Source organism: Candoia aspera, chromosome 7 (assembly GCF_035149785.1).
Source record: "Candoia aspera isolate rCanAsp1 chromosome 7, rCanAsp1.hap2, whole genome shotgun sequence".
NCBI classification, from domain to species: domain Eukaryota; kingdom Metazoa; phylum Chordata; class Lepidosauria; order Squamata; family Boidae; genus Candoia; species Candoia aspera.
The window spans coordinates 75,581,960-75,601,549 of NC_086159.1; the positions used below are offsets into that span (position 1 = coordinate 75,581,960).

At 44.6% G+C, this 19,590-nt stretch overlaps 1 protein-coding gene across 1 annotated transcript; it reads right to left on the reverse strand.

Moving 5' to 3' along the window:
• Positions 1-6,104: 6,104 nt before the first annotated feature.
• Positions 6,105-19,273, reverse strand: PHYH (phytanoyl-CoA 2-hydroxylase). The gene is made up of 9 exons (XM_063308182.1): positions 19,063-19,273; positions 17,960-18,015; positions 17,127-17,237; positions 12,268-12,436; positions 10,628-10,709; positions 10,147-10,328; positions 8,274-8,423; positions 7,923-8,057; positions 6,105-6,919 (listed from the first exon to the last, which is right to left on the reverse strand). The coding sequence occupies exons 1-9, from the start codon at positions 19,138-19,140 to the stop codon at positions 6,866-6,868; spliced, it is 1,017 nt and encodes a 338-aa protein (XP_063164252.1). The 5' UTR covers positions 19,141-19,273; the 3' UTR covers positions 6,105-6,865.
• Positions 19,274-19,590: the final 317 nt, after the last annotated feature.

The following is a 19,590-nucleotide window of genomic DNA, read 5'->3' on the forward strand; positions in this document are numbered from 1 at the left end:
CCATTGTTCTAAGATGAGAATCCAACACAGTAAAAAACTCACACTTGAATATATGTATTTGTCCACTCGCCAAATGACTGGGACACTAAGAATTTAAAAACATCAGGGATGCCTCAACCATACCCCAAAACACATGTAAACACATAAACTGCTGGAGACAGTAATTCACATAGTAATGGTCGATGCAACATCCTGGCCCAGTGCTAGAGGGAAGAGCCAAGTTTCTGGATGCTCCTAAGCCCAACAACACACCAGGTATTCTTCCATACAGCAAAAAGGTCTGTGCAGGATTACTTGTTTTGCATTCATTTGCTATCTCTTCTTGGGTTTAAAGATTTACTGAGTAGTCAATTTCTGAGAAAAAGCATCACAGAATTCAGTACAATGAATAAGGTCGATACACTGCTTAGCAGAGAGGCAGAATGCTACCCATTCACTGCTGCCCTAACAAGGGAACAAAACAGGTCAAACTTGTATCTGTCAGGCAAAACTATCTATGCACCTTGGTGAAAATCTGTTATAAGTAATGTTTGCCACTAAAATAAATCCTAAAAAAACTTCCTCCAAAGAAAAATCTAAAATCACCCTAGTTCGGAAAAATGGGGCACTGCTTAAAGAGGACTGGAGGTTTTTCCAAATGCTACAAAATAGTTTTACTGTAATGATTGCCCCAGCCCAAATACTCAGACTCACAAGAGGCTGCTATATGAAATCTGATTTATTAAGGAACTTATGGCAAATACAGAGAAAGCTGAGAATGAGCAAAAGCGCGCCAAATACAAACTTAAAACCCTCGGTGCAAACGTCTCCCGCCTCCCTCGTAACAGCCCCGCCCGTCACAGGTGCTAGCAATCGTCAGACCGGCTAGCCTGGGAAAGTAACCTTGAACACAGCAGATAATACAAATACATTCCAGAGCAAAGCCAAAAGATAAATACTCCCATCCTCCCGTGAAAGATGAAACACGCATCCAGCTAATGACATGCGAAACGTAACGATGTATCAAAGACATTGCAACGCGAACATGACATACCGCCTCCCCAAAAATACACCTAGGGACCCGGCTTAGTGGGATAAGCAGAGTGGAAACGGGCAACTAGGACAGGGGAAGCCACATCTGGTGCAGAGACCCACTCCGGATGAGGGAAATGCTTCCAACGAACTAAGTATTGCAGAGTATTGCGAAGGCGTCTAGAATCTAAAATTTCTTTAACTTCAAAATGTTGCTGACCGTCAATCATGATGGGGGTTGGAGGTGGAGGTTGGTGATGCCAGCGGTCAGAACGAATAGTCGGTTTGAGTAAACTGCAATGAAAAACAGGGTGTAAGCGTTTGAGATTATGAGGCAAGTCAAGTTTAAAAGTCACAGGGTTAATTTGAGTGGTAATGGGGAAAGGACCCACAAATTTAGGAGCCAGTTTCTTAGAAGGTTGTGAGGACTTAATGAACTTAGTGGAAAGGTAAACCGAGTCCCCGACTTGAAATGCAGGCTGAGGGGCACGCTTCCGATCAGCATAATGTTTGTAATCCAATTGTGCATCAGCTAATGCCTGTTGAATCATCAGCCAGGAGTCTGCCAGTTGCGTTGCCCAATCACTGGGAGTGGTTGATCCGCCTGGAGGTTGCGGTAGATCCGGGATAGGTACAAAGTCTCTGCCTTGGGCAACACGAAATGGGGTTTGGCCGGTGCTTTGATGAATCGCATTGTTGTAAGCCACTTCAGCAAAAGGGAGGAGGTCTACCCAGTTGTCCTGCTGGTAATTCACAAAAGCTCGAAGGTACTGCTCCAGAGTAGAATTTAAAGCCTCTGTGGCCCCGTCCGTCTGGGGATGCCACGCCGTGGACAGGGCTTGCTTCGTTCCTAACAATTTGAGGAACGCTCGCCAAAATTGTGAGGTAAATTGTGTGCCCCTGTCCGAAATCAAGCGGGAGGGACATCCGTGTAGCCTGTACACGTGTACCAGAAATAGGCAGGCCAACTGACGTGCCGACGGAATGGACACGCAAGGGATGAAGTGGGCTTGTTTTGAGAAATAGTCTTTGACCACCCAAATGACAGTTTTGCATTGACTGGGTGGTAATTCAACAATAAAGTCCATGGAAATTTCATCCCAGGGGCAAGAAGGGGCAGCCACCGGCTGCAGCAGCCCCTGAGGCTTCCCCCCCTTGCGCTTAGACATCGCACAAACAGTGCAGGAGGCAATATAGTCCTTGACATCTTTGCGTAGTGTGGGCCACCAGAACTGCCTCCGAACCAGGTGTAAGGTTTTAACAAACCCGAAGTGACCCACTAGTTTGTCATCGTGTGAACGTAGTAACACCTCTTTTCCTAGGCTTTCAGGGACGTAGAGGCGGTTAGATTTCCAGGCGAAGCCTTGGTCAAAAGTAACATTGTCTTTATTCGCAAGCAACCAAGTATCAGTTTTCAGGTCTTTTAGAAACTTTTGTTGCAACTGGGAAGGAATTGACAAAGCGCTCGGCTGGGCGGCGTCTGCAGCGGGTGGCTGCTGCGCGCGCGTTTGGCTACGCGTCACAGCCTGCATACCTAATTGGGGCGCCGTCCACAGGGTGCTAACCACTTCTGGCGCTGCCCCAGAGTCCTGAGGTTGCCTTGACAACGCATCAGCCAGGAAATTCTTTTTCCCCGGAATAAACTTCAATTGAAAGTTGAACCGATTAAAAAATTGAGCCCAACGGACTTGTTTCGGGCTCAGTTTTCGAGCGGTGCTAAGAGCCTCCAAATTTTTATGGTCAGTCCACACCTCAAAGGGATGATTCGCCCCCTCTAACAAATGCCGCCAAGCCTCTAACGCGGCTTTTACTGCGAATGCCTCTTTCTCCCATACATGCCAATGTCGCTCAGTCTCGGAGAATTTGCAGGACAGGTAGGCACATGGCTTGAGGCATCCTGTCCCGTCTTGTTGCATCAACAATGCCCCAGTGGAATAATCGGAGGCATCAGCCTGAACCACAAAAGGTTTCGAGGGATCGGGATGTTGCAAAATGGGCTCTTTGATAAAAGCTGCCTTGAGCCGCTCAAACGCCGTTTGACAAGCAGGCGTCCAGCACAACAGCACCCCTGGATTCTTTACTCTTCGAGTGTCTCCCAAACCCTTGGTTCGGAGCAATTCGGTTAGTGGCAAGGCAATTTCAGTGAATCCCCTTATGAATAATCTGTAGTAGTTACTGAACCCCAGGAAACTTTGAAGTTGCCTGCGGGTGCGGGGGCTTTCCCAGTCCATGATAGCCTGCACCTTAGCAGGGTCCATTTCAATGCCTTTATCTGAAATTCTATACCCCAAATAGTCAATTTGTGTCTGGTGAAATGCACATTTAGACAGCTTGGCATACAATTCTGCTGATCTGAGTTTACTCAGCACCCTTTTCACCAGAGAGACATGCTCTTCCATGGTTTCAGTATAAATCAATACATCATCCAAATACACCAATACCCCTTTAAACAGATGCTCATGCAGTACTTCATTGATCAATTGCATAAATACCCCAGGGGCCCCGGCCAAACCAAAAGGTAACACCTTATACTGGAATGCACCCAACGGGCAATTGAAGGCAGTTTTCCACTCATCGCCCTCCTTGATTCGTACACGATAGTAGGCTTCTCTTAAATCGAGTTTAGAGAAGATTTTTTCCCTTAGCCAGATGTGACAACATGTCCTTGATCAATGGCAGGGGATATTTATTGGAAATTGAGACGGCATTTAATCCGCGGAAATCGGTACAAAGTCTCAATGTCCCATCCTTTTTTGGGCGGAAGAGAACCGGCGCCCCCACCGGTGAATTCGCTGGCTCAATGAATCTGCGCGCCAAATTTTTGTCCACAAAGTCTCTCAACAGAGTCAGTTCCTTTTGTGTCATGGAATAAATCTTTGGCTTGGGCAATTGGGTGTTGGGCACCAGTTCAATGGCACAATCCGTTTTATGATGAGGGGGCAATTGATCTGCTTCCTTTTCACCAAACACATCAGCAAACATCCGGTACTCCGGCAGCAAGCCTTCCAGAGGAGGGGCCGGGAAATGCGGAGTCGCAGCTGCCGCAACCCCCACCATCTCCTCTGGGGCACCCTTCCCTTCTGTCGCTTGGTAAAACCCATCCCTAAACGTGATAGTCCGGTAGACCCAGTTTATTTGGGGATTTTGCTGAACCAACCAGGGCACCCCCAACACCACCAGGGGACCCCCTACGGGAGCCACGACAAAAGACAAACCTTCCCGATGGCTGCCCAGCTGCAAGGCTACCCGCCCTGTGAAATGGGTGACTGGTTTGCCCCCTGCCATGGACCCATCCAGCTGTGTAAAGGCGATGGGTCGCTGTAAAGGGAAAGTGGGTAGCTCCAGAGCCGCTACCACATCGGGGTGCATTAGACACCGGGAACACCCTGAATCGATCATGGCCCATACTTCTACAGTCTTGGATCGGGAGCCCAACTTCAACTTCACCGTGAGAATGCGATAACTGCCACTCACCGATGAAGGCTCGCGCCCTTCTTCCACCACCTGCCCTGCGGCGCCCTTTAAAGCAGGTGGCTGGCGTTTCCCGCCGGCTGCAGTAGTTCGGGCTCACCCTCATCCTCGTAGAACATCACATCGTCTCCCTCGCTTTCAGCCACCGCGGCTTTCTGCTTCCTCGGCAGGGAAGGGGACTTCGTCGGTGGCTTGCCGAGCCGTTCCTCTCCCTTTGCCTTCGGGCACGCTGCCACTCGATGCCCCTCCTTACCACATCGCAGGCACTGGCCTTTTGCATACCGCTTCTCTCGCTCCTCGTCCCAGGGTCGTTGCCCTGGTCGCCCCCCGGTGCTCGGTGGGCGACTGGGCTTCACCTCCCGCCCCGCTTTGGCGGTCTTTCGATGGGCGAAGATCTCATGGGCATGCTCAGCCCTTCCCGCCAGCTGGATCCACTCGTACAGCGTATAGGGGTCGTCCCTCCCCAAGGACCAGCGCAGCACCTCTGTGTTCAGGCCGTCCTTGAATAACTCGATGATGGTGGCCTGGGACCAGTCATCCACCTTCCCAGCAAGCGCTTTAAACTCTAGCGCGTAATCAGCCATGGATCTTGACCCCTGCTTAAGTTCTTTCAGAGCTCGCTTTGCCCTCTCTTTCGCCAGGGGATCCTCAAAGTGTTGCCTCAATGCCCAGAGGAACTCGTTGAATTTCTCCAGTTCAGGCGCTTCCGACTGGCACATCTGGACATACCAGTCTGCCACCCTCCCTTTCAGTTTGGTGGCAATGGTGATGATCTTTGCCTTTTCCGATTGAAAAAGCGACCCCCATTCTTCCATGTAGGCTTTAGCATTCGTCAGGAAAAATGAGAGTTTGGTCGGATCCCCATTGAACTTGACAGGGAAGTCTCTCATCCCGCCCCCCGCCGGGCTGCACCCCGCCACCGGGGCTACTGGGGTTTGCGCTTCCCGGGCTAGTGGCGGCGCGGGGGTGGCCGCACCGGCGATGCTATTTCCATCTGGACCGTCTGGTCCCCCTCGCGCATCCGCGCCGTCCGTCGCCGCTCCGGGGACTGCCCATGGGACGAAGGGGTCGAATGCCGTTGGCTCGATCCTTCCCGGGTTTCTCTCAACGAGGTCACGTCTAGACTCAGCTGCTTCAGTATAGTTTCCAACGAGTCCATTTTTGACTCCAGCACTCGGATACGATCCGGGGTGGGGGAGCCTACTCTTGGCTGCACCTGAACCACTGTGGGGGATAATGGGTACCTCTGCCTCCAGGATGGGCCCCCCACCACCGAGGCATCCCCTTGGGTCTCATTCCAGGTGACCAGCTCACCCGGGGAAGTTACGGTAGTCTCCGGGGCAGTTTTCATGCCCCCGGCTTCACCCTTCGACTCGGAGCTCGCCTCTTCTAGGATGGCTGACAGCTCCCCCACTTGGGACGGTCGGTCGGGTCGCCTCACGGTCGAATCCGGTTCCCCTTCTTCCATCATCACGATGTCGGGTTCGGTCATCGCTGGCGCTCTCCCTCACAGGGTTAGACAACTTGCCTTTTCCTGGACAGGGGCCAGTGGAGTTGGGATCTTAGATTCTCAGCTTTATGTAATGATTGCCCTAGCCCAAATACTCAGACTCACAAGAGGCTGCTATATGAAACCTGATTTATTAAGGAACTTATGGCAAATACAGAGAAAGCTGAGAATGAGCAAAAGCGCGCCAAATACAAACTTAAAACCCTTGGTGCAAATGTCTCCCGCCTCCCTCATAACAGCCCCGCCCGTCGCAGGTGCTAGCAATCGTCAGACCGGCTAGCCTGGGAAAGTAACCTTGAACACAGCAGATAATACAAATACATTCCAGAGCAAAGCCAAAAGATAAATACTCCCATCCTCCCGTGAAAGATGAAACATGCATCCAGCTAATGACATGCGAAACGTTACGATGTATCAAAGACATTGCAACGCGAACATGACATTTACTTAATTACTTAAATACATCAGTTCAAGTTGTTATATTGAAAATATAATTCTGTGTATGTATAGTTAAAAGTTCAAGTGTGTTCAGTTAAAGGTTTCTTATAGTTAAGCAGAGTAGGATTCCATCTTAAATTCTTTTCATCTAAGCAACAGATGTTCCTTGTAGTTAAACAAGAAAAACGAGTATAGGATTGCAGGTTAAATTCTAATCACTGGTTGTTTTACTCAGAAAGAAAATCTCACTGTATTCCTTGTACTAACTTTAGTATGTCTAGAATTGCAGCCTTTAATTTATTTCCAGATACAAATATCCTTCAAAATGCTTTGAGATTACTGCTAACTACACAGCACTTGAAAAAAGGGAACAAGAAATAAAAGCTTAATTGTAGAAGTTTTCTTCAGCAGTTTGGGAATTGATCTGGACAGCATTTAAAGATTTTTTCTCTTTCCTTTAACAAGTCGAATTCGAAGCTTGGAAACATCCTGAGAACAAAACATAGGAAAAATGAGAAGCTTCTCTCTTATTCCGATTTCCTATTCCAGTTACAACACATGCTGAGATGTAAACGTGTTGGTTAGTTGACCCCAACTCCATAAGGCTTGAAAATTCATTTAAAAACGCAAAATTGTCCAAGTTTGGAATGCAGTACATCAGATGAAGCAAAACCTACCAGGAATTAAATCCTCTTTTTCTAGTTTCCACTAGAAGGAAATCATAATCCATATGGATGTAAAACATACCTGAAAATGTCAGATCAATGCCTCCTGAAATCTCAAAGCTATTAAAAACGATTCTCAGAATGTTTAACCACACAGTAAGAGAATAGTAACAACAGGAAACTTGAATTAAACCTATAAGGGATCCTAATGCAAAAATATAATATATTAGTAGTTATTATTGTAGATGCTTGTTATAGAAGTGGGAGTACTAACTGGAAGAATTTTTAAAAATTGATTTATTTTAACTGGGCTTTACATAGAGATCAAACAGGAACTCATTTGCAGACCAGACAAAAGGGGGGAAAAAACCAGACATGCTGTTATTTAAGATTGTGGTCCAACAATACATTTCCATCTCTGGTATCAAATTTAGCTTTCAAAAGGAGGCACAACTACACTGCAAAAGACAGGATTTACACTAGCCAGAAATCACTCTGGATACAAAAACACTGTATTTTACTACTAGCATCGAAAGGACACACTAAAGTACATGGATATAGGAAATACTTCATCACTTTTTGAATAGTTCGTTACCACATTTGCTATTTGAAGGCTATCAAAGAGTGCTGGTCCTGATAAATCTTACAATGTACTAATTATAGAGAAGAAATATCAGTAATCAAACTGTTCAGCATCATTCTTATATAAACTGCTTCTACTGAAACAGAATTCTTTAGATACTTCCAATTATTAAGAACTCCTTATAAGACAAGTACAATACAAAACACTTTTGAACATGGTATTTTTTAAAAAAGAAAAGACTTACTTTCAGAGCAACCAATGGGTCTATATTATACTTCTTGTTTGCAATCTCTTGAATTTCCTTCTCTATAATTTCCTGCGTGGTCCCTTTCACATCAATATAGTGGCAATCACAACTGGCATAATGACAAGAAATCGCCTGCATAAAAAAACAATGAGAAGTTGCACCATTCTTTACCCCAGCTTAAACTGAAAATATTTAAGTAGTAAGCTGCCACTTTCCAAGCCTTATTACTGAAAAGGATTAGAAATATTACCAAATGTTAATTTAAAATACAGTAAGGCCTTGAATTTAATGAAGCAGAGAAGGATCTCTGAGTACCTTTCCTGCCTACTATTTGGATTAAGATTTTACCTTTCGAAACCCTTGCGTCTTATTACTTCCAGAACCATGAATTATTAAAGGGTGGAAGAACACCGTGTCTCCTTTCTCCATGGCAAGGTGAACCCTAGGAACACTTTTGTCATAATCAGATATTCCATGGTACATCTTGTTTACACCACCCTGGAAAAACAATGTAGAAATTACTTTCTGACTTCTGAAAGATTGCTTACTGCTACAAATACTACAAAGCTACAAAGGGATCACGCTAAATTCAAAAACTGATAAGCAAGCTATTTTAGATACCCACACAAAGACCAGCATTCTATTTCTAACAATGGTCAGATGGAGGAAGCACCCTGCATGGTTTATCCCTAGGATCTGATACAAGAAACGACCCTTAGTATCTTTGGTGTCCATAATCTGGCAAATCTTTTTCATGGTAGTGTAACCAGGGGATCATCCGCACCCCTTGTAGCTCTGAAATCCTTGCAGAGGAAGATCTAATTCAGCCTTCATCATGGCTCCATGCTGAATCTTAGGAAAGACGGTTTCTCATAATCATCCCACAAGGTTTTCTTCTTCCTGAACCGCCGTTGTTAATAATATAATTGTTATTGCCTGTAGTTCTGCATTTTGCCTCACCTTAATCTTACAATTCCAAGTAAAATGCATGGCAATATGAAAGCAAACAAACACGATGAACAATGAAAAAAAGTTGTTTCCAGCAGGAAAGACACTTAAGTCTGCTGCACCCAACTCAACAGAGAATATTGATACGTTAAAAGTGGCTTTCCTCTGAAAATAAATCTGTTCTTTTGATGCCGCTCACCTTTGTCTATTTGCTCATCTTTTCAACCTCAGGAAAGACAGGATACCTATCTTTCAAAGGTCATTTCCTGGGGTCTCTGTGATAAATCCTCACGCAAACCAATCTCACAATTATGTGACCTTACATTTACATACTTCAAAAGTATTAAGTCTACCAAGATAAAATGTGCATGTGTGTATGCACATGTATGTATAAATCACACGGTTGAATAGTCCAGGAACTAACATGAGAACAAAGACCTTGCAAATATTTTGCCATCAAATGGTGTTGTGCAGTGCATGGCCTCTATGGATGCTGTACTGCCAAGCTCTACACTAAACTCTGTGTTAAAATCCTAAGGAGGAAATTAAGGCCTTAAACTGCAGTTAATTTTATCTATGGTTTAGGAAAAACAGAGAAGCACTTCAGTGTAGGGGTTAAAGGTACCAGGCTGGAAACTAGGAGACCATGAATTCTAATCCTGTCTTGGGCACGAAGCCAGCTGGGGGACTTTGGCCAGGCAGTCGCCAGGAGTCAAAAACTGACTTGAAGCCACAAAATATATAAATCCTAGGGGAAAAAAAAACAATCTCATAAATTAGTTTAAATCTGATCTTTTTTCCTAAAACATATGAAAGCTAATCACTTTATATGGGTTCAGACCACACTGAATAAACAATTAAAAAGGGAAACAAAAGCTTCTGTTTTTCAGTTCAAATAAATGATGACCCAGAAGCTCATTTATGTAATGCTAACCTTTAATTGAGAGTTGGTTTGGACTAGTGCTTAAGGTACTGCTTTAGAAGCTGGGAGATGGTGAATTCTAGTCCCGCCTTAGGCATGAAAGCTGGCTGGGTGACCATGCGATACTTCATATTTCTCCCTCGTGAAGGATGTCGTTTCTCCCAGCCGCCTTCTAACCTGTTTTCCATTTATTTTATTTGAAGTCACACAACTATACCCTGTGTTTTTGAGAATGAAATCTCAAAAAACACATATGCCTCTTGGCATATATAACATATATTATAGTACCCTAACTTCTTGATGCCATTCATCTCCCTCAGTTGCACATATGCACGCCTCTCCATATGTTACCTCCCACTCCGGATACCGGTGCTCCTTCAGACAGCCCTTATGAGATCCAGGCAACACTACCAAGCATCCGTTTCTCTGATCCACCCTTTCCATGGCAGTCCAGGAACAAACAATTTGGTCAGCAGGCCGGAAAGGAAAAAAATGCAAATCTTGATGCAGAGGATGACGAGAAGTTTTCTTTCCTGGAAAAAACAGGCATTCCTTTTGTTTCAGAAACAGGGATTACAATTATATGCTAAAACAGCAATTGATGTACATATTTCTCTCTCATAAAAAACAGGAAGAAATGAGATTTATCAACTCTGGAATCAGCACTTCTTTTGGCAGTTCATTTCAAAAGGAAAAAAATATTTAGATTTTTTTCCACACTCCCTAATTCTCTGACTCCAAAGAGAAAAAGCTGTAATTCACATCTCACAGTATGCTAACAGAAGAATGCCTCTCAGAAATTTTAAGTTTTCATTTAGTTAGTATTTCTTACCTGTATCTGGAGGTTTATTAATCAACATGGTGTGCACTGCCACGATGTCTGGCCCCGTGAAGCATTCAACGTATTTTATAATCTAAGGTAAAGAAAACAGCTCCATAAATAAACAAATATTTCACAAACCTGCTGACATGCCTACAATTGTATTATAAAAATGATACGAAAATAGCAAGCGTATATTTAATTAATGTATGAGTTTTGAAAAGCAACCCATTTTATGCAATGCTATCAGAGTTCAACATTTGCAAAAATGCTGTGTCTTGACAAAAACAGGAAACCTCTAAGTTATAGTCACAATTCACCAGCAATGTCCTTAGCCATAAAAAATGAACATCTATAAAAATCATACCAAGAAAAAGCTGCTCTGCCACTGCTAGCAATTTAGATGTTTGCTGATCAAACTTAAAGAGGCAATTAATGTCACAGTGATCTTCAGGCATTATACTATTTCTGTATCTGTTTTTGTTAAATTTAAATCAAGAGAAGTTAGCTCTTTATTATCTAATTTTGTGAGCACCAAGAAGTGAGGCAGGACACCAATTTTGCAACAAACAAGCAAGCAAGCAAACAAATCTGTACAACAGCCCCATGGCTGACTGCGGAATTCTGGGAGTTGAAGTCCACACATCTTCAAGTTGCCAAGGCTGAGAATCACTGCTGTAGAGTTTAGTCAAACCAGGTTAGATTTACAGCAGCTTTGTTTTTTAAATTTAAAAATTACGTAACAGTGGGCCAAATTTAGTATCTTCCCACTATTCTCCAACTGAAATCCGTCCAAGTGGTTCATTCCACAGGAGAAACTATACAGATAGTGCAAAAGGACCTGCAGGTTTCCTTTTACAAGCCAGACTTAAAGGAAAAATAGCTGTGGTAGGAGGAGGAAGAGTTCACAATAAAAGTTACGGCAAGTAATCCTGTGTGTCAATTTTTGGTATCATATGTCATTTCAGCTTCTCTGACAAGTAAACATCTATTAGCAGAGCATGGTAGTAATATCTAACAACACAGAGAGCAGAGCTAGTTTACTGAAGATGTGGCAGGAGATAGTAGCACCCGATAAAACTTTGCTGATCAAAAAAACTTCAACAGGATCAGACCCTATTCCTACTTAAATGGGAGACAAAAGAAAGGCCACACAATAATATTAAGAAGTTCATATAATCATCAAGAGAACCAGCTCATGTAGTGGTTACAGGTCCTGGGCTAGAAACTAGGAGACTGTGAGTTCTAGTCCTGCCTCAGGTACAAAGCCAGCTGGGTGACCCTGGGCCAGTCACTCTCTCAGCCCTAGGAGGAGGCAATGGCTAACCACTTCTGAAAATATTGCCAAGAAAACTGCAGGGACTGACTCGAAGACAGGCACGCACAGGGACACAAATACAAAGTCATAAGGGATTGAACATGACTGAAATGAGTCTTTCATACCAAAGTTCCATATTTAGAATTGTCTGTTTTTGTGGTTGAAAAACATTACAGCAGCATGGTTCTATGTTTCAGAACGTAGATCTTACGCAAAGTTCATTGAAATCCCCCAAGTTTATGTAACTTAAGACATTTTCCAGAACTTCTTTTTAAAAAAGGGGAGGTGCTTAAAAATGCAAATATTTATGATTTCAGCATATTTCTATTTTCACCTGAGGCAACGTGCAATATCTGAAGAGTTCTTCATTAAGTACAAAGTCCTGTATTTTGAAAACTGCTTTCTCATCTGGAGCAAACTCAGACTTTGCAATTGCTATATCTCTCATGATGGTTATTCCAGGCACCTTCACTTCCTGTCTGCAGATCTTTGCAAACTCCTCTCTGAAGACAGGGTTAAAAAACGAAAATTAAAAGCATTTTTAATTGGCCTTGAGAACTCAGTTTAATGCATCTACTTTTGCATTCATTCTGCATAAGACTTTAAATTATGTATCAAAAGTGAATTATTCCAGAGGTCAATTTTTGAAAATTCAAGGGATCTATGCCCAGGAAACTATGGACTGCAACCTGCAGGGGGGCCACAAACAACTTATCTACTTACTTATTTTGCATGCCACTGAATGTTCTCACACCACAATTACAATAAAAAAAACCCACACGGTAATAAAATTAAAATACACCCACTCCAGAAACAAAACAACCCTCTTTGCACAACTCCCACCTGGAGCTACAAGTGCTCAGACTGCAATGACCCAGGTAACTAAGAGCCAGTTTGGTCTAGTGGTTAAGGTGTTGGGCTAGAAACTGGGAGCTTGTGGGTTCTAGTCCCGCCTTAGGTGCGAAAGCCAACTGGGTGACCTTGGGCCAGTCCCTCTCTCTCAGCCCAACTCATCTCAAAGGGTTGCTGTTGTGGGGAAAAAAGGAGGAGGGAGGAGTATTAGGTATGTTAGCTGCCTTGAGTTATTTATAAAAAATAGTAATAAAGGCTGGATAGAAAATAAACAAATGAACAAACAAAGGGCGTCTCCTGGCTTGCCCAAGTAACATCATTGCTGCAGGAGTTGCACTGGTTGCCAACTAACTCCTAGGAACAATTCAAGGTGGTGGTTTGAAGCCCTACATAGCCCTGTGGAACATCTTCTCCCAGTGGTTTCCGCCTGTCCAGTAAGGTCTAGTAGGGAAGGAACCCTCCAAGTCATAACCTTGGGAGACTGCCATCATCAGAGACCGGTGCCTTTCCTGAAGCTGCCCTTCTTCTTTGGAACAGTGCTCAGGTCATTCAGCCCTTTCGGGCAGGCTAGGTCAAAAAACAGACACTGCAGGATCCCAGGAATGCTCTTTATTAGAGGAAGGTAGAATCACAGAATTTTGAAAGCCTGTTCAAGATTTTCTCTGTCTCACCCTATACTAAATAAAATCAAGGTGAGATTATGTTGAGTTTCTTTCTCACACTTCCCTCTTTCTTGGGAGCATGTAATTGTTTCTGCAAGTCTCTCCCTCATGCCTCTCTCATTCCTTCCCCACCCCCAGTGCCAGCTCTACCTTCCTTTACAGGTTGGAACTAACCATGTTGGTCTGCAGGAAACCCACCAAGAGCTGGGTGTTCTGGAAAGTCTTGGGGATTAACATGATGTGTCAACTTCCTGAAGAAGGTGAATGTTGCCCTTAAGACTGTTTTCCTTCGTGTATCCCTGGCTGGGATGTTGGTTGCTGCTGGGTTTTACTTACTCATTTTTCTTTCTTTGTAATTCTTTGTTTCAACTTTTGTATTATTGTAAGCTGCTCAGTGCCTTGCTGAAATTCAGCAGCAGATAAATCAAGAAATACATACAGTACGTACATATATACATACCAGAATACAAAAATCAACCTAAACATAATTAATAACTAATGATAATATGTATTTGGTTTTTTTTAAAACATTTGGAATGTATGTTGGTTTACTTCTGTTGTTTTTATTGTGACATAGACATTTTGGGTGTCAGTGAACTGAAATGGACTGGCATGGGCCACTTCACATCAAATGACCACCAGATCTACGACTGTGGGAAAGCGGACCACAGAAGAAATGGAGTAGCCGTCATAATTAATAGTAAAGTGGCTAAAGCAGTGCTTGGATACAATCCAAAAAACGATAGAATGATTTCAATTCGAATTCAGAGCAAGCCATCTAACATCACAGTGATCCAAATATACACCCCAACCACAGATGCTGAAGAAACTTAAGTAGAGCAGTTCTATGAGGATCTGCAGCACCTACTGGACAACACGCCTAAAAGAGATGTTCTTTTCATCACGGGAGACTGGAATGCTAAGGTGGGCAGTCAAATGACACCTGGAATTACAGGTAAGCATGGCCTGGGAGAACAAAACGAAGCAGGACAAAGGCTGATAGAATTTTGCCAAGACAACTCACTCTGCATAACAAACACTCTCTTCCAACAACCTAAGAGACGGCTTTATAGATGGACTTCACCAGATGGACAACACCGAAATCAGATTGACTACATCCTTTGCAGCCAAAGGTGGCGGACATCTATACAGTTGGTAAAAAGAAGACCTGGAGCTGACTGTAGTTCCGATCATGAACTTCTTCTTGCACAATTTAGGATCAGACTAAAGAGATTAGGGAAGACCCACAAATCAGCTAGATATGAGCTCATTAATATCCCTAAGGAATATGCAGTGGAGGTGAAGAATAGATTTAAGGGACTGGACTTAGTAGATAGGGTCCCGGAAGAACTCTGGAAAGAGGTTCGCAGCATTGTTCAGGAGGTGGCAACAAAATACATCCCAAAGAAAGAGAAAACCAAGAAGGCAAAATGGCTGTCTGCTGAGACACTAGAAGTATCCCAAGAAAGAAGAAAAGCTAAAGGCAACAGTGATAGGGGGAGATATGCCCAATTAAATGCAAAATTCCAGAGGTTAGCCAGAAGAGATAAGGAATTATTTTTAAACAAGCAATGCGCGGAAGTGGAAGAAGACAATAGAATAGGAAGGACAAGAGACCTCTTCCAGAAAATTAGAAACACTGGAGGTAAATTCCAGGTCAAAATGGGTATGATCAAAAACAAAGATGGCAAGGACCTAATAGAAGAAGAAGAGACCAAGAAAAGGTGGCAAGAATATACAGAAAACCTGTATAGGAAGGATAACAATATCGGGGATAGCTTTGACGGTGTGGTCGGTGAGCTAGAGCCAGACATCCTGAAGAGTGAGGTTGAGTGGGCCTTAAGAAGCATTGCTAATAACAAGGCAGCAGGAGACGACAGCATCCCAGCTGAACTGTTCAAAATCTTGCAAGATGATGCTGTCAAGGTAATGCATGCTATATGCCAGCAAATTTGGAAAACACAAGAATGGCCATCAGATTGGAAAAAATCAACTTATATCCCCATACCAAAAAAGGGAAACACGAAAGAATGTTCAAACTATCCAACAGTGGCACTCATTTCACATGCCAGTAAGGTAATGCTCAAGATCCTGCAAGGTAGACTTCAGCAGTTCATGGAGCGAGAATTGCCAGATGTACAAGCTGGGTTTAGAAAAGGCAGAGGAACTAGAGACCAAATTGCCAATATCCGCTGGATAATGGAAAAAGCCAGGGAGTTTCAGAAAAACATCTATTTCTGTTTTATTGACTATTCTAAAGCCTTTGACTGTGTGGACCATAACAAATTGTGGCACGTTCTTAGCGGTATGGGGATACCAAGTCATCTTGTCTGCCTCCTGAAGAATCTGTATAACGACCAAGTAGCAACAGTAAGAACAGACCACGGAACAATGGACTGGTTTAAGATTGGGAAAGGAGTACGGCAGGGCTATATACTCTCACCCTACCTATTCAACTTGTATGCAGAACACATCATGCGACATGCTGGGCTTGAGGAATCCAAGGCTGGGGTTAAAATCGCTGGAAGAAACATTACCAATCTCAGATATGCAGAAGATACCACTTTGATGGCTGAAAGCGAAGAAGAATTGAGGAGCCTTATGATGAAGGTGAAAGAAGAAAGTGCAAAAGCTGGCTTGCAGCTAAACCTCAAAAAAACCAAGATTATGGCAACCAGCTTGATTGATAACTGGCAAATAGAGGGAGAAAATGTAGAAGCAGTGAAAGACTTTGTATTCCTAGGTGCAAAGATTACTGCAGATGCTGACTGCAGTCAGGAAATCAGAAGACGCTTAATCCTTGGGAGAAGAGCAATGACAAATCTCGATAAAATAGCTAAGAGCAGAAACATCACACTGACAACAAAGGTCTGCATAGTTAAAGCAATGGTGTTCCCTGTAGTAACATATGGCTGCGAGAGCTGGACCATAAGGAAGGCTGAGCGAAGGAAGATCGATGCTTTTGAACTGTGGTGTTGGAGGAAAATTCTGAGAGTGCCTTGGACTGCCAGAAGATCAAACCAGTCCATCCTCCAGGAAATAAAGCCAGACTGCTCACTTGAGGGAATGATATTAAAGGCAAAACTGAAGTACTTTGGCCACATAATGAGAAGACAGGACACCCTGGAGAAGATGCTGATGCTAGGGAGAGTGGAAGGCAAAAGGAAGAGGGGCCGACCAAGGGCAAGATGGATGGATGACACTCTAGAAGTGACCGACTCGATCTTGGGGGTGTTGACGACCGACAGGAAGCTCTGGCGTGGGCTGGTCCATGAAGTCACAAAGAGTCGGAAGCGACTGAACGAATAAACAACAACAAACTGCCAAGAGTTGTGAGAAAAACTGGTAGTTGTGCCCCTGGAAAATGTGAGACTCCCTGGTGATATATAGATTTAATTATTAAAAGCAAGCAGTGTGCTTTATTCCTTGCCTAACCCTCACCACAATGAAATGATTCATTTACTTCATGGCTGATCACACAAGTTAATTTATCTTAGTAGCACATCATGGTATCTCAAAGTTTGAGAACTTCTAATCTAGGCAAGGGCAGAATTTCCAGGTGAGCCTCTGAAGAATTACTGGGAAAAAACCAATCCAAGGCATATCACAAGGGAAATTTCTGGACTGCAGTTAAGAATGATTTCAGCAACACGGGTTAGGATACCTAGCTTTGGTTTACCTGAAGCACTCAATATCCTCATCAGCCACTAGATTTTTGATGAGAAGATATCCATTGTCCTCATAGAACTGTCTTTGCTCTAGAGTTAGGACGTTATTATCCAAGGTATAACTGTGGAAACATGAAATATATATATTTTTTCTTTTTTATTGATGCAGAATTAAAGCCTGCGAATTCCCTTGCAGCCCTGGGGAACTTTACAGAACCACAATAAACACAATCCCCAAAACCTTATTTAAAACAAGATAACACAAGATTTTAAATATTTTCTATATTTTACATTTCATATTTATATTTTTATGATGTACTTGTTTTTATGATTTTAATCTCTTGTTATTTTAATTGAATTGTAAACCTCCCAGAGTCACTGGCGAGATGGGTGGTGCAGAAATGTGAGAAATAAAATAAATGAATATATTAAATCCTAAAGCAAGACACTTGAGGTTAAAACACTGAAACGTGAAAAGGCCTGGATACAGAGGTGTTTTTGATCCTCTGCTGGAAAGATACAAAAGAGGAAGAATTCACTGGTGTTGACAAAGTCACCGATCAGAAGATCTTCCTTAGGCCCTAAGAGGGCAAGGGGGATTATGTAGGAGAAGGCAGTCCAGAAGTGTTCAGGCCTAAGAACACTTCATACACCATTGTGAACAAGTTGTCTTGAAAAGCAACATGCAGCCAATAGACTAATTTCCCCACTTGGATAACGTGGGACTTTGGTGAGGCTGAAATCTCTATATATCAATCAGACATCAGCTAACTACATGGCCAAAATGGACCAAACCTTAAATCTGTGTTTTCATGCAAGAAAAACAGAGCAAAGTTCTACTTACCGGAACTGTACTGGGCGTTTCATAGGAGCAACCTGCGCTGAAGTAGGAAATGGTCCCTTGACAGTAAATTAAGAAAATTACAAAGATTGCTTTGGTTGAATATCACAAGAGCAGACGTCAGAAATAGACTCAGAACAAATTTATAATCACAGAAATTACACTCATAAAGAGGAAAGAAATTAAACATAATGCAGCATTTTTGCATCTAAATTACACCCCCCCAAATAATCTTTTAGCTGGTACCAGTTTGAAATTTAAAAGCTGATGAATAAAGAAGGTGCTTAGCACTGTTTGCTCAGATGGGGCATTTGCTTCCTACAGAAGAAAATACAAAACAGAAACATCAGGGGGAGAAAATAAACAAGCGAGGCAAGAAAATAAAGGCGTTTGATGCACATTAACCTGAACGCAGTGGAGCTTTCTCCTAAGAATTGTACTTTCAGACTTGCAAGACTGATGTCAGCCTCGTGGGGCAAACCAGATGGGAATCACAGCCAGACGAGCTAATGCTACTTTATTGCAAAGCTACCTTGACAGGATCTTGCAAGTCTGAAAAGTACAATTCTTCCCCGCATCCCACCGCTTTTACAGCCTGGGAGACTAGCGAGCGTCCCTCCGGAGCCTCTCGCCCCGTCCACTACCCAGCCGCAGGCTACGCCCTCTCTTATCTGACCGTTCCCTTGGCAGCCCCTCTCTGCCCACCTCCCAAGGACTTTGCCCCACACCATCCCTGGTACAGCCCGTGCTCGGATGCCTAACCCGGTTCCGCCGCTTGACGCCAACGGGAACCCCTGAGCCCTGGGCTTCCGGTGGGCGTCCGCCGGGAGGGAGTTCGGAGTTGCTCCGCCGAGCGCCTGAGCCCCGCCGCCGCTCGCGGCGCTCAGCAGCCCCGGCAGGAGCCCCTCCGCCCGTCCGCGCGCTCTGCCCGGAGGCCCCCGCGGGGCCCGGAAGGCAGAAAAGCGCCGCCGAACCACGCGGCCGCCGTTGGGCAGCCCCTGCCCGGCCCCGCGCCGCCCCAGCCAGACAGCCGCTGCCTCCCCTCCCGCCCGGGCGCCTTCCCGCCCCGCTCTGGCCCTCTTCCTGTCTGCCCTGGCGAAGGATACGAGGCCGGCGGGAACGAGGTGCCGAAGCAGGATTCCCAGCCGGCCGGGCGCGCTCGGCCCCTTCCCGAGCCTCTCCATGGCCCACCGGACAGCCTGTCCTCCTCCGCCGCTCAGCCCCGCAGCTCGGGCTGCTCGACGGCCGGGCCGCGCTCGGCTCTGCGGGGATGGCAGGCAGCCCAGCCGCTGAGCCTGTTGGCCGAGGCGGTGCCCGCCGCGGAGGGGCGGCCCGAGGGGCGGGGCGGGGCGCCGGCCGGCCTTCCGGGTCGGTCGGGGCAGGTGGCGGGGCGAACCAAAGCTAATTCGGAGCAAAGGGAGGGCGGTGCTGTCAACAAGGCTTCGGGCACGAAGTCGGCTTGGGTTTTAAAGGCGAAGCGTTTCCATGAGCGCTCTATAGTGCTTGAGGTTCAGTTACAATCAGATCAGTATTTAGCTGACTGAATAAAGTTCCTGAATACGCCACAAAAAGTTTTTGTCCCAGGTCTGTCCGTAGATCATTATCCATTATACTTCGATGTATCGCACTGTGCT